The sequence below is a fragment of the Nannobrachium achirus genome, assembly GCF_963921795.1.
Source record: "Nannobrachium achirus genome assembly, chromosome: 18".
NCBI lineage: Eukaryota > Metazoa > Chordata > Actinopteri > Myctophiformes > Myctophidae > Nannobrachium > Nannobrachium achirus.
The window spans coordinates 57,023,007-57,037,932 of record NC_137825.1 but is presented as its reverse complement, the minus strand read 5'-3'; the positions used below and the strand labels follow the sequence as shown (position 1 = coordinate 57,037,932).

The 14,926-nt window shown below is 43.9% G+C and overlaps 1 protein-coding gene and 1 long non-coding RNA gene across 4 annotated transcripts in view; both read right to left on the bottom strand.

Annotated features, from left to right (window-relative positions):
- Positions 1 to 14,926, bottom strand: part of LOC308303313 — a 468,570-nt gene that overhangs the window by 22,129 nt on the left and 431,515 nt on the right. The window lies entirely within an intron of this gene.
- The window catches only part of tom1l2b (target of myb1 like 2 membrane trafficking protein b), a 37,518-nt gene that overhangs the window by 22,129 nt on the left and 463 nt on the right, over positions 1 to 14,926 (bottom strand). For 2 of the 3 annotated variants that reach the window (XM_080747654.1, XM_080747656.1), the window contains exons 2-9: positions 14,798 to 14,882; positions 13,910 to 13,988; positions 13,262 to 13,411; positions 7,355 to 7,489; positions 4,373 to 4,597; positions 2,908 to 3,024; positions 1,457 to 1,590; positions 423 to 483 (exon numbers count right to left, since the gene is read on the bottom strand). In XM_080747654.1, coding sequence (XP_080603780.1) covers positions 423 to 483; positions 1,457 to 1,590; positions 2,908 to 3,024; positions 4,373 to 4,597; positions 7,355 to 7,489; positions 13,262 to 13,411; positions 13,910 to 13,988; positions 14,798 to 14,882 — 986 coding nt within the window. The remainder of the gene's footprint in view (positions 1 to 422; positions 484 to 1,456; positions 1,591 to 2,907; positions 3,025 to 4,372; positions 4,598 to 7,354; positions 7,490 to 13,261; positions 13,412 to 13,909; positions 13,989 to 14,797; positions 14,883 to 14,926) is intronic. The other variant, XM_080747655.1, reaches the window with a different exon arrangement.

The following is a 14,926-nucleotide window of genomic DNA, read 5'->3' as shown; positions in this document are numbered from 1 at the left end:
TGGTGTTTCAATGCAACACTATGCGACATTATTAGCTTGTAGGGATGAATTATCCCAAGAGAACTTATTTATTTTTGTCCATTTGATTTGTTATCTTCGACTGTTGCACCCCATTGTTAACAAGACCTCATTTGGAGGACCTTCTCTGCAAAACACAAAAATCAAGCTGGCTGGTAGGACACATAATCAATATTAATTTTAATCAAATTCGCTGGCAAATCTACCAGCCGTTGTGGCCAAAACTGGTTCGAGACCCTGATCGTAACAGTGGACACAAAAGAACGACAAAAAAAAAACACCATGCAATGAGGGATGCAACTCTACATCTACACAACAACAGAGAACAAGCAGCAGAAAGCGTTCACATTGTGTGAAACTGTGCGAGTGAAGCAGCGGTTGGATGTTTAACCACCTGAAGTCACCCGACTCACCCCATTGTTGGCGCTCTGAGCAGAAGACCGCCCTGACCTGAACCGCTCGTACCTGATGGGGGGGAAAGAACAAAAAGGGAAAGCAAAGAACACAATGAATGAATGAATGAGTACGCTCGAGTACTCGTCCTCGCCAACATGCATCATCAGAATTCCTTGTACCCATTTAGACTGAGTATCTGTGTCACCACTTTAACCATTATTTTATGCTTTAACTATTGAAAAATAGCAGATATACAAGCTCGCAGCGCAGCACCGAGTGCCGCGCTGCGAGCTTGTAGATCTGCTATTTTTGAAAAATCGTGAAAATGTGTTCAAATCTTTGAATGCATGCGTTTTTAAAGCAGACATTTGAAACGCAAATCCTCTCTCTTGGCGCCTGGAACGAAATATTTTCAGATGGGGGTCCGTGGTCAAATACATATATTTCTAGGGGGTCCTTGACATGAAAAGGCTGGAGAACCACTGACATAGAAACATAGGTTTTTCAGAAAATTATTTAGGATTTAGAGGAAATTTTTAGGTATTTTTCAGGCCTAAATAGGTTAAGAGCGCCTAGCGTTTTCCAACGAGTCTGTGCCCCTAAGCTAGATGTAGAATAGATATTCCAAGACCTAAATCTCTAGAGTGAACATTTTTAAATCAAATCTTTGCTTCTGGGGGTCCCTGGAACAACATATTTTGAGATGACACCCATTTCAAAATATGTGGCCAAATACATATCATTTTGACATGACAAAGTTTCCCACTAATATAGCAACATACGTTTTTTTTTTCTCAGAAAACTCTTAGTATTTAGAAGATAAATATCAGTGGTTCTCAAACTTTGGCGTGTCAAGGACCCCCAAAAATGATATGTATGTGGCTGCGGACACCCCCCATCTCAAAATATTTTGTTCCAGGGACCCCCAGAAGCAAAGATTTTAGTTAAAAATGTTCACTCAATGTTACCGATTTGGGTCATCTAGCTTAGGGGCACCGACTCGTTGGAAAAAGCTTGGTCGCGAGGGAGGGGATGTTCGAACCTCTCATAGCGCAGGAAGATGTTGTTGAGGTCGTCGTTGACATGGAGCAGCTCTTCAGTGACCTCCTCGTTGGAGACGCAGGAGATGAGCTCCATTATCCTCTGTTGCATGGCTCTACAGGTCCTGTTCAGCTCCTAAACACACACACATCAATGCATGAAAACTATCTATTTCAGATGTAGCCCCCTCTAGTGGAATATATATTGTTTTCTTTCAATGTTGCTGATGCTGATCTGAAAAGTATACTTTCTCTTTTGGAGGATGGTTGGAGGTGGTGGGATAACTCACAGGTACACACACGTATGCACGTCACGCACGCGCGCACACATACAGACTAGGGATGGGACAATATGAAAATGTCATATCACGATGATTGTAACAAAATCTAAATCCATTATCCTGGGGCAGGACATTTGCAGATTTGCCTAGATTTGCAGATCTACAAGCTCACAACGCGTCGCAACGCGACACGGTGTCAGTGTGCTTACCGCGGTCAAAAAATACAAAAAAATGTCTATTTTTTTATTGAAAACAAGCGAGTTTTAAAACAGGGGAGAAGCGAGGACCGCATGCGCTCCATGCCGCTCTGCTCTGGGCCGTGTACCACATGTTTGGAAGCCACATACGTCACTCGGAGACACAGACCTGCAGGGCAGCAGCAGCCTCGTTGGGGAGTACGGAGCTGCGTAAAGTTTCTCTGTAATCCACACGACACAAGTATGTTAATACATACCGTGTGTTGTGGCAGTACTTTATGGAAGTTTCTTTTTCATTCATACGGATTACCGGCGGAGCGCGGGCCGCGTGGACTAAAACCGAAAATGAAACTATTTTACTTTTTCCACTGCGTTGCGCGTTGTCCCGTCGGCGATTTTATAACCTTTTCTGTCAAGTCTTGTAACTAAAACCTGTATATATCAGCACTCAATCACTGCGATTTGAGACCTGAGTTACTGAGTTTACAGAATCACTGTACATGATCTTACTACCCGTCTCTTTTCTGGTTTGTTCACACACAGCTGTCTGTGTCTGAAAAGCCCAAGTAGCCTACGTTTCTATGGTAACCCGACAGTGCACACTGCACAGATCTAAAAGCTCAGAACGCGTCGCGGATGCGACGTGTTGTGAGCTTGTAGATCTGCTCCTTTCAAAGCCAGACCCGCTGTGCTGTACGGGGAAGTATAACTCGGGCAGTCAGGCTGTGGATAGGCGACTTTTGGGAAGACAATTGCAATATTTTGGCTTATCGCCGAACCTTAATTAATAGATACGGGGGTGCGGTAATTACCGCAATACCGGCGGTAAATGGGAAGACGGTAACCACGATAACAAAATGTCGATACCGGCCCACCCCCCACGTCCCATCACACACGCACGCACGCACACGCACACACACACACACACACACACACACACACACACACACACACACACACACACACGGGTCTAACCTGCAGTAGCTCATGGTCTGAAGGGTCCTCCTGGCCTGGTACCATCTCTGTAAGCATCTCTGACATCACCTTGGTGTTCCCGCGCACAATGTCCAGCTCACTGCGCAGCCGGCAGATCTGGAGGCCAGAGGAGACACATGATCTACTGTAGATCAGTGGTTCCCAAGCATTTTAGCTCAAGAACCAAAAGAGAGATTTAGACCTTTGCCCGGGACCCAATCTAGTGAAAACAGCAGATCCACAACGCTTTTCTCATTTGTTTTCTAATTTATGGAATTTCTTTTTCCATTACGTTTGTTTTTTTTCATGAAATTACCGTACTTGGAAAAATCATTGCATTTATCACGAAAATTTGCTTTTTTGGGAATGTTTTTTGAAAATGTTTTGAAATAATACTAATAAAAAAAATTTAGGAGACAAAAAACCAAGGGACTCAAAAATGAGTCCCAACCCACTGTTTGCGAACCAGTGCTCTAGTCTAGCTCAAGGGTGTCTAAAGAAATGCCTAAAGAAGCCTAGAGGTTCCCTTGAAGCCAAAAATATTATTACTTACACACATTTGTGGTCATTTCAGGACAACAGAAGTTAGGCCCAAGTTGGTTTTTACTCTCATTATTTTGACAAATACAGCCATGAGCCGTCAGTGGTGGAAAAAGTACTGACATTTTGGAGTAAAAGTATCAATAATGCAATGTAGGGCATGGTCACACCACACTTGTATTCTACCTATGAGATTGTGTGGATTATGCCAATGCATTTCAATGGAAATGGAGCAAATGGCAACAAACCACTCCATTCCCATTGAAATGCATTTGCAGAATCCACCCTCATAGAATAATAAGTGCACTGTACGGTGTGACCGTAACGTTACAAGTAAAAGTCCACAATTCAAAATATACTTGAGTAAAAGTACAAGGTATTGGTATCAAAATGTACTTTCACCCATTTAGACCTAAGGCCTAAAAACTCCTTCTAAAACCTAACCTAAGGTTTCTGAAAACCTTCAAATTCGTATTAAAAAGAACGTAAAATAAATGACGTTGCTATATGTAAATACTTTTGGGGGGTCCCCAGATGATTAACTTTAATATGTAACATTGTTTTCTCACTCAACAGTAAACAAGCCAACATAACGTTTAAGTGTATAGAGGGTATCTGCACATTTCTAAAGTGACAATTTAAGGACTTTTTAACACCTCTCTAAAATTAAACATTGGCCCAATTGTCAAATATTAGAGGCAGAAATTGTGAAAACAGCCGATCTACATGCTCACAACGCCTCGCAACGCGAGGCGTTGTGAGCATGTAGATCTGCTATTTTCACAACAGAACCGTGATATACAAAATATAATGCCTAAACTCTTTACCAATCCAATTGCTCGTCAGGGTGGGGGGTCCCCAGTTCAAATATGCTTATTTTGGGGGTTGCGTCCTGAAAAGGTGGAGAACCACCGTCCTATCGTACCTGCTCAGGCGTGGGGTTGATGGAGCCAGACGCGTGGATGTGTGGGACCTGAGGGACGGTGGCGTAGGCTGGGGGCACGGTGTGCGACGCGGGCTGGGGCTGAGGGGGGGGCTGGGGCTGGGGCTGGGGCTGGGGCTGGGGCGGGGGCGGGGGCGGGGGCTGTGTGGCCGCAGCGGGGGCGCTGTACTTCTGAAGGGCCGACTCCCCCTCCGGAGCGGACGCCAGCTTTAAAGAAGAGACATAGATAACGTTAACACATTGAGTGCCCAAGATGAAACAAAAATCCCATAGTGCCCAAAATTTAATTGATTTTACCTTATTTCGGAGGGTCAGAGTAAAGTAGATGTAATCCGAGTATGTCCTGTTTTTTTTTTGGTTTTTTTGCGATAGTTTAAAAGTTAGATTAGGAGATAAATGCACTTTTGTGAATCTCATTACACTGCTGTCTTATGAGGGAGCCGGATTTCCCGGTCACGTGATACCACGCTGCATTTGGGAATTGGAGTATTTGTCTTGAAAAAATGCCTAAAAAAAAGTATTCTAAATCGGTTTTCTGAAAGACTTAATTTGACTGTGGTGGACCGCGCATCTCAAAATATGTTGTTACAGGGACCCAGAGAAAGAAAGATTTTAGTTACAAATGTTCGCTGTATAGATACAGTATATTCAATGATTTGCAAAATAGTTTTTCAAGAATCTACAGGCTCGCAGCGCGGCACGTGAGCTTGTATACTGTATCTGCCATTTATTTTATAGTTAAAACATCAAATCTAACGTGACACAGATGCGTTCCCGGTCTAAATGGGTTAAGAGTAATTGAATGTGGTTTTCAACCATTTTTCAGATCAAGGTCCATTATTTATTCAGCATTTGAGCCACGGACCACCATTTGATGAGATTAACCCATTTAGGCCTAGAATTATTGAATGCTTTAACCAGTGAAAAATAGCAGATATACAAGCTCACAGCGCGGCACCGAGTGCCGCGCTGCGAGCTTGTAGATCTGCTATTTTTGAAAAAGTCGTGAAAATGTGTGCAAATCTTTGAATATATGTATTTTCAAAGCGAACGTTTGTAACTCAAATTTTGCTTCTGGGTGGTCCCTGGAACTAAATATTTTGAGATGCGGGTCCGTGGCCAAATACATATCATTTTGGGGGTCCTTCACATGAAAAGGTTTGAGAACCACTGACACAGTAGTCTCTCAAGAACAGACCAACTGAGCTCCAGTTAAGTGAAAAGTACCTTTTCTTTGACGATGGCTGGCCGGATTGCTGACATAGAAACATAGGGTTTTTTCCAAAAATCTTAGAAGGATTCAAAAGACACTTATAGAATCGGGTCAAAATTCAAATTTTCACGATTTTCCAAAAATAGCAGATCTACAAGCTCGCAGCGCGGCACTCGGTGCCGCGCTGTGAGCTTGTAGATCTGCTATTTTTCAATAGTTAAAGCATAAAATAATGAAACACAAAATGTGTACCCATTCTGAATGGGTTAAGCCTCTCAGACCCAAAACATAGAATATGTTGGTGTCGTTGGACAAGATTTTGTCCACAAATCTATTCTGTATTGATGTGGTGCCAAAGGAAAGATAAGATAGCTGACCAAAATAACAGTTTCTAATTGTGTAGACTTCTTGTAAATTAATGCAGATGTTAAACAATAATTTAACTCTTGAGAGCGTACAATTTGACACTCTCAGGAGTTAAAGATATACCATTTGATTTGGTTACCGGACCACTGGTTGAAAACCACTGAATATAGAGTGTAGATACAGTATGTTTATAAATGAACACTTGGTGCACACGGTCGCACAATTAGTGTATTTGCATTATCATATCTTATCCATCTTACCCAATAGGATATGGCAATAATGGCACATTAAATTCATTTAAATGCCCTCATTTAGATGTTGAGAGAGAGACGGCCCCCTACCCGCTGAGGTGTGTGTATGGGAGACAGTGTCCCTACCCGCTGAGGTGTGTGTATGGGAGACAGTGTCCCTACCCGCTGAGGTGTGTGTATGGGAGACAGTGTCCCTACCCGCTGAGGTGTGTGTATGGGAGACAGTGTCCCTACCCTCTGAGGTGTGTGTATGGGAGACAGCGTCCCTACCCTCTGAGGTGTGTGTATGGGAGACAGTGTCCCTACCCGCTGAGGTGTGTGTATGGGAGACAGTGTCCCTACCCGCTGAGGTGTGTGTATGGGAGACAGTGTCCCTACCCTCTGAGGTGTGTGTATGGGAGACAGTGTCCCTACCCTCTGAGGTGTGTGTATGGGAGACAGTGTCCCTACCCTCTGAGGTGTGTGTATGGGAGACAGTGTCCCTACCCTCTGAGGTGTGTGTATGGGAGACAGTGTCCCTACCCTCTGAGGTGTGTGTATGGGAGACAGTGTCCCTACCCTCTGAGGTGTGTGTATGGGAGACAGTGTCCCTACCCGCTGAGGTGTGTGTATGGGAGACAGTGTCCCTACCCGCTGAGGTGTGTGTATGGGAGACAGTGTCCCTACCCTCTGAGGTGTGTGTATGGGAGACAGTGTCCCTACCCTCTGAGGTGTGTGTATGGGAGACAGTGTCCCTACCCTCTGAGGTGTGTGTATGGGAGACAGTGTCCCTACCCTCTGAGGTGTGTGTATGGGAGACAGTGTCCCTACCCTCTGAGGTGTGTGTATGGGAGACAGTGTCCCTACCCTCTGAGGTGTGTGTATGGGAGACAGTGTCCCTACCCTCTGAGGTGTGTGTATGGGAGACAGTGTCCCTACCCGCTGAGGTGTGTGTATGGGAGACAGTGTCCCTACCCTCTGAGGTGTGTGTATGGGAGACAGTGTCCCTACCCTCTGAGGTGTGTGTATGGGAGACAGTGTCCCTACCCTCTGAGGTGTGTGTATGGGAGACAGTGTCCCTACCCGCTGAGGTGTGTGTATGGGAGACAGTGTCCCTACCCGCTGAGGTGTGTGTATGGGAGACAGTGTCCCTACCCGCTGAGGTGTGTGTATGGGAGACAGCGTCTCCAGGTCTGACATGGGGAACTCGATGCCTTTCCTCTTCAGCTCCTCGTAGATGTGAACGACACCGGTGAGGTCTGGACTACTCCTGAAAGCATCAGCCCACGCCTGCAAGAGGAGAGGAGCAGAGGACGGCCATTTATTTACCAGTAGTAGAACCTCAGAGACATTTAGAACCAGTTATCAATTCAGAAGACAGACAGACAGACAGACACACACACACACACACACACTAGGCTTGTCGCGATTCTGGATTTCTAACTTCGATGCGATATTTTGAAACATTTCGATACTTGATAACATTTTCGATACCACGCAACCACAGCGGTTTTAGTGCAAAAATGTTTATTTTTATTTAATGAAAAATACAGAACTTCTTGAGGTAGATGGTAGTGCACTTTTTAAAGGCCTGCCTTTGATGTTTTCACATTCTAAGTACAAATAGGCCTTTAAAATAACTAGGAATAAGCCAAAGTAGGAAGGATACACATAAAAGTAATGCTGGTGTAAACAAACGAGAGATAAAAACTGAGTATCAATATCGATATTATCGATACCATGGAAAAGTCATATTGAAAATCGATACTATATTTAAAATTTATACTTTTTGGTAAATCGATATTTTTTACAACACTAAAGCTCTGTCCACACCGGCGAATTAGCGAAAGCGACGTGAAAAAGCAAACCAAAAAGGCGAAGAATTCGCCATTCGCCCTTTTCCATACACACCAAAAAGCGACGCGAATATGCGTATAATATACGCTTAATTCGCCTAAAAACGAGGGGCGATATCTGCCTGCAGCCCTGCATAGCCACAGGAGAAAGGACAACACGCGTTCTCCGTTCCCCTCCCCTCAGCTCCGGCCGGGGCAGAGTAGACAGGGTCGGTCAGTGTTTTATCATGAGAGAGTGTTTTTTACTGGTGATTCAGTCAGAGTGTATGAAAGGGTGCGCTCGTTTTATTGTCCACGACATTGCAAGCGGCGCGAAGGCCAGCGGACCTTGGTCCTGCTCTTCGCCCCCGAGCGCCGCAGGCGCGAGTGGCCGCGAAGAGCGGGCCAGGGCCGCGCGGCCGGCGGAGCGCCGCGCGAGTTACGAAGCCGTGGTGAATGCAATCGTTATATTTATGCCCAGGCCGTAAGGCCTGGGCAAGCCCACGATAAACGCCCGCGCAGTCCGGTGCGCATTTCCGAACGCACCCTTTCCCCACACTCGGACTGAAACACCAGTAAAAAACACCATCCCGTTTTATCATAGCCGGGTCGGAATGACCGCATCACCCTCGGAATACGGGGCTGTCAATCATTATGTGTATTACCCGAGAGGACCCAAGAGGACCCGTACTGTGTGTGTACTTTCTGCTTTTTTATGCAAACTGTAAAGCAATCAATCAATGTGTGTGCGCGCGCTATAAGGAACGAACTACTGCCTGGAGTTCTGTTTAACATGTGTGCTGTGTTTAGGCTGGCCTGACCTAGGATCATGGTCTGTAAGCCGTGAGGCAGCGAGATGAATGGCTGTGTAACAGAGAGATGATAATGCTGGTCTGGGATCAGTTTAAACAGCAGGGGGAAAAGATGGTGCGTGCGTAATGCATGCGTGATGCGTAGCCTGCTGCCAGGATGATGAGAAAGCAGCCGCGACCGCGTACAAGTTGACTTTACTCTCTGTAGTAGAAAATAGCCTAAAAGTATTCCTTTTAATCTCTGGCTTTTGTTTCGATCTTAATATTATAGATTCCTTGGTAGCCTCCTTCTGCCTGTCAATCAGTTAACAGCGCACGCTGCACGGCTGCAGTGAGTTACATGAAAGAGGGTTTTAATAATGATTAAATAGTCGGGTCTCTCGGAAATAAAAGGATTTCGGGACAATATGTCACGGGTTTCGGTCTGTAAAAAAAGAAAGTCAGTGTAAAGTAACTAAAAGTAGCCTACATTTACTTGAGTAGCCTGTACTTGTAGGTATTTGTACTTTAGTCGAATTTCCAGTACTTTCCTTCTAATCCACTCATTTCGGGTCCTATTGTAGGCTATTTAATACCCAGCGATTTATTTTAAAACATTGGTCTTTTTGCAGATATACAGTAGCCTACAATAACAAACACATAAACCATGCTTTTACCAGTAATAAGACATTCGAGTAGGCTACTTTTCCCAAGCAGCCACGCAGACGACGAGACACGGAAAAGGAGAAAGACACTGTTCCCCTCGGCCTCAATGTAACGTGAAGGTCCCTCCACCATTCTCTCTCTCTCTCTTGAAATAGGGTAGAGTGAGCTTACTTTGATACAGAGAGAGAGAGGAATTCGCCTTTGAACGTAAGCTAAATTCGACACAAGGGCGAATAAAAAACAGACGCCTTTTCGCTTTTTCAAAATTCGCGTTTGGTGTGGATGCTTCCATTGACTTTATAAGGTTTTTAAAAAAAGGCGAATTATACGCTAATTCGCTATTCGCCAATTCGCCGGCGGTGTGTACGAAGCTTTACACACACACAAATATATGTATAGCTATAGCACTATAACTTCTATTACAAACCAAAAATGTCAGTGAGTGAACTATGACAGTCTTGAGAACTAGGACAAAAGAACGAAATAAAGATAAGGTTGATGAAGGTAAAGTATGACACAGCAAAGTTGGTGTAGAGATGAGAACGCAAAGAAAGGACCGATTGTAGAGATGATACAGCAAAGAAAGGGTTGATGTAGGCATGACTCAGCAAAGCAGGGGATGACAGAGGAGTGTAACTAGGCATAAACTGTGTTTTCACAGGTACAGTGCCAGTATTTTACCTGCAAAAGATTTTTGCACAACTTGCCAGAACGGCGATGGGAGAGAGCGTTTTCAAATGCCCTCTTTGGCAGTAAACGTGCTGGTAATGCCTGATATGCAACCACTTGTTTCTTTTCTCGCTGTATAGTAGGCTACTTTATACTCGCGCGCAAGGTGTAAGTGTAACGTTAATCCGTCAAGAATTAAGCATAAGCAAATGGTTTTCTCACATTTGTTTCTCCCTCTCAATCATTCATTAACACGGGGATGCAGGAGTTAACAGGTGGAGTTGGCAGATATCCAAGATGACATCTTGAAATGTTAACTATCGCTTGTTCTTATTTTAAAAGTCCACTTAATAAATCATATTTAAGACAGCTGTGTGCTTCAGTGTGTTGCAACTTGCGAGCACTGTGAGTTGTGTGCGTCTCTCTCTTTATTCTCTCTGAGAGAGTGAGACTCACCCAACCACTCCCTATAACTGAGCTAATCATAGTTGGACAAGCCATCCCCATGCAACATATGTATTCTCAGTTATGTCAACATTGCTTTGAAGCATTTTTTGTCACTGAACAGTTGGTACAGGTAGGCTCTCTCTCACGCTATTAATTTGTCTGACTGTACTTCTAGCTCTTTACCTTCTGTCTAATAAAGTATTCCATCAATCAACACTGTCCCTGGCATAACTCTGAAACTCTTAATTGTGCTATCGAGCTCAACCCTGTGTAATATGTCACATAACTGCCTTGTTGCGGTTATTGTCCCAGCCCTAATTCCACTCATAGAAATGCTAGCTACTGGATAACCAAGCTTCAAAAGAGTCAGACCATGAGCAATCATGTTTTGGACTTTTGGTGTGAGAAATAACAGTTGGTAATGTCTTATTCCTTAAGTTGATTCACATCAACAAAACTAGAGTAGAAATGCGCTGACATAGCTACATTTACTATTACACCGTTGTAATCTATTAGGAAGACTTCTGCTACACATTTACTGCATTACCATATAATCATTAATACATCCTTTTGGTTATAGAGGCGCATACACTAAGACACCACTATGTACAGTACCTGACAAAATACTTCCAAAACATCAAGGATGTTCACAACTACAACACCAGAGGCAGCTCCACAGATCACGTCCAACCCAGATTTGGCACACACAAAAAAAGTGTAATATTCTTTCTTCTGCTATGCCGTAAAAATGTGGAATGCCCTACCGGAGGCCTTAAAGGAGAGTAAACCCTACCTTCCTTTAAAACGGCACTGAAAAGCCAATTAGAGGCGGCGGCTGCTACTCGAAACTGGTAAAAGAAAACAAAGCCTATCCTTACCTACCCATGGCCTTTCTACTGTAAATACCTTATTATTGTTCATTGTGTTTTTTTTTTTCCTTTTTCTTTCTGCATAGTACTGTGTATTGTCTGTCACTGTCTATGTTAAACGAGTAAAAAAAGGACCCCAATTGAAACTAGCCCAAAAGCTTTTTTGAGGTATCCTTTTAGTGTATCTTGTACCTGTGAACAGTACTGTCATGAAACTGTACCTTTTCCTCTTCATCAATAACCTTGAATAGATCTATTGAAAATTCAAGTCGTTACCCACTTCTGCTCGTCTCTCGGCCACAGAGCTCTCTGAGAAGCATGCTCATGGCTTCCCTGGTGGAAATAAGACCAGCCCACCTGAGCCTACCGAGGTTACCTGAGCTATGCCAGTAACTAGAAACCGTCTGGGGCTTGGGCATGCATAGGCTCTACACCAGTGGTTCCCAAACTTTTTAACTCGAGACCCAAAAGAGAAATTAAATTAAGACGTTTGTATGTGTGAATTTTGTTTTTAATTCTTGAAAATGTTAGCTTTTTTGGGGGAATTTATTGAAAATGTTTTGAAATAATACATTAAAAACAAACTGTAGGAAACTGAAAATAAAAGGACCCATAATTTATTTTTTGCGGCCCACAAATGGGTCACAGCCCACTGTTTGGGAAGCAGTGCTCTACACAGCCACTGTATAATACATCATCTGAAGCTCTGCTTGTGGATCACAGAGCAGGACAACCCCCTGGGGCTCTGGAGTCTGGTAGTCTCACGTGTATATAGTATCAAACACCTAGGGTCTGCTCCTACACCTCTCATCTTCTCAAATCTAAGTCAGACTCGGTGGCTAAGTCGTAGGCCACCTCTTCACAGCAGCAACAGCCACACAACTAGCCTAACCCTAACAAGCTGAAAATAACCGGCATAATGTTATCAGCCAAAGCAACCTGATTGGCCAAATACCTGTTTCTGCTACGCTGAGAGCAGCTGTGGTTTGTTTATTACTGCTTCATCAACTCCTATGGTATCTAGGTCGCGAGTTGGTGATCTTTTTTGACTGTTGTTTTTCAGTATTTATTTGCACTACTGCTGACTTTATGTGTACTTGGCTGACACGGCTCATGTCATGTATGTTGGTGGCCATTGTACAAAAGCCATAATACCACTGAGGATTTTCCTTACCATGATTATAGGTATGTCTGGGTTGTGGCTAGCGAGTCACATCGCTGTGTCATACCTCTAATCTCAGTAAAGAATGCCCTCATGGGGTGATTACTACATTATATCGTCGTTGTCGGGTGGAAACCGTTTGTTTTGTATTTATCATTTTTAAAATGATTTAAACTAGTGAAAACATCCGATCAACAAGCACACAATGCCTCGCACCGCGAGGCGTTGTGTGGTAAATGGTGCATTTATATAGCGCTTTTATCCAAAGCGCTTTACAGAGATTGTGCATTACATTCACCCATTCACGCACACATTCATACACCGGTGGCGGAGGAAACCATGCAAGGCACCAACCTACTCACCGGGAGCAATTAGGGGTTCAGAGTCTTGCCCAAGGACCCTTCGACATTAACTCAGGGGGAGCCCGGATTCGAACTGGGAACCCTTCGTGCTCTAATAACGGTTTCTCTACCCCTGAGCTTGTAGATCAGCTGTTTTCACTTCTTTTGTGCGATGGCCTTGTACGATGAAGCAGGGCTTTACTTTGCGAAAAAGAATGTACAAATCTGAAACTTGGGAGATACGAGGTCTCCGCCCGACAGTGACGATTATGTTAACAATACCTGAATCAAGGCGAGGACTTTGTCTTGTACAATGGTGGGAGGGTTGTTTTTAGGAGAGATGATTTTAACGAGCACTCCGTCGATAAAGTCCCTACTGGTCACAAGGGCATGGAAACGATGGCCACAGTTCTTCACGCATGTCTCGAGGACCTGAATGGGGAGAGAGGTAGGGAGGGAAAGAAATAAGAGTTTCAGAAAACGCTTATTATCGCGCAAAAATTGGAAACTAGTCAGAAAAGTTCCTTCTCGCACAGTGAAACGTAACCCATGTGGGACCATTTTCACACTATAACACAGTTAGATTAACATCCCGGGTGTCACTGTGTGGGAAACCGTTATTGTTATTGTGCGATGCCCACATGAATGAATACAAACGACAAATGTCCTTTATTCTCATATTTTCAACCTACTGTCCCAATTGCAATCAAGTTCTACATCTATCGAAAACGTTTAAAATACTGCACACCAATTTAAAAGTAGCTCACAGTGTGATAGATCTCCACATTTGACCTCAGTGGAAGAAATCATATTTATCTCATTACGACTAAAGGACAAGCATAATACTAAAGCTGTGTTATGGTAACATGACCCAGATTGTTATGATAATGCTGTCATCTCCCTCTCACTTCCATTCACCCGTTCACTCACCGTCAGAGCCAGCATCACTTCCCTGTAGTTCCTGTTGCCATTCAGCCTCTTCTTCACTGCTCTGATGGCATCCTTTGGCCTACACACACACACACACACACACACACACACACACACACACACACACACACACACACACACACACACACAGGGAGGTGAGACTAGGACAATGCTGCACTTGACCAAAGCCCTCAAATGAATAGATAAGACGTTTAACAACAAATGCAATAGTCAAGAATAGGCAGTGCTTCGAGATTTTATGACAGGCATTTATGTGGTGCGCCACCAGAACGCAATGAGTGAAACACAAGCTGTAGCTGTTAATGATTCTCTCCCGTAGTGTTTACACTGACCCTTCTACTGTTACATAGTAAGAGACCAGAGGGAAACGTTTAGAAATAACCCACTTTTACTATTGTTAGCATATTGTACCTGCTTCAGGTTGTGAGTGTATGACAGTCTAATAATAAAAGTACAATGTGGCTTTGTTCATTGGCGATATAGCCGGGCCAATCATACAATCCCACAGCAATAAGAAAAGTCCAATTGTTCCGCTTATAGATTTACCTGATACCATGGGCGTGAGTCACCTAACCCAGTTATCATCCACTGATCAAACAAGACATGGACTTCATACAACAACTGTGTTGCACAAGGTTAATGTTGGGGGAAGATAAGAACGTAGGCCTGTGAGGCTGACACATATATCCACCAGCAAACCATAGTGGCTTGGTACCCGAACAGCCAGTAACAGTGGGGCTGAGACAAAGTAATGACTCTCTTCCACGCAGCAGTTTCGCTCTGTCAATACAATTAGCATGAATCAAGCGCCTCTACAGTTAATCGATAACATGGGAATCACTTGATTGCCCATGGATAACTACTCACCCATCCTCTGTTTCATTGATGATGTCACATATTTCCATGTTGAGGGTCCAGTCTTCACTTTGAAGAGAGCCATCGGTGGCCCGCTCTGAAACCCAAACAGTTAGAACATCATTTAGGGTGGTGAATAAC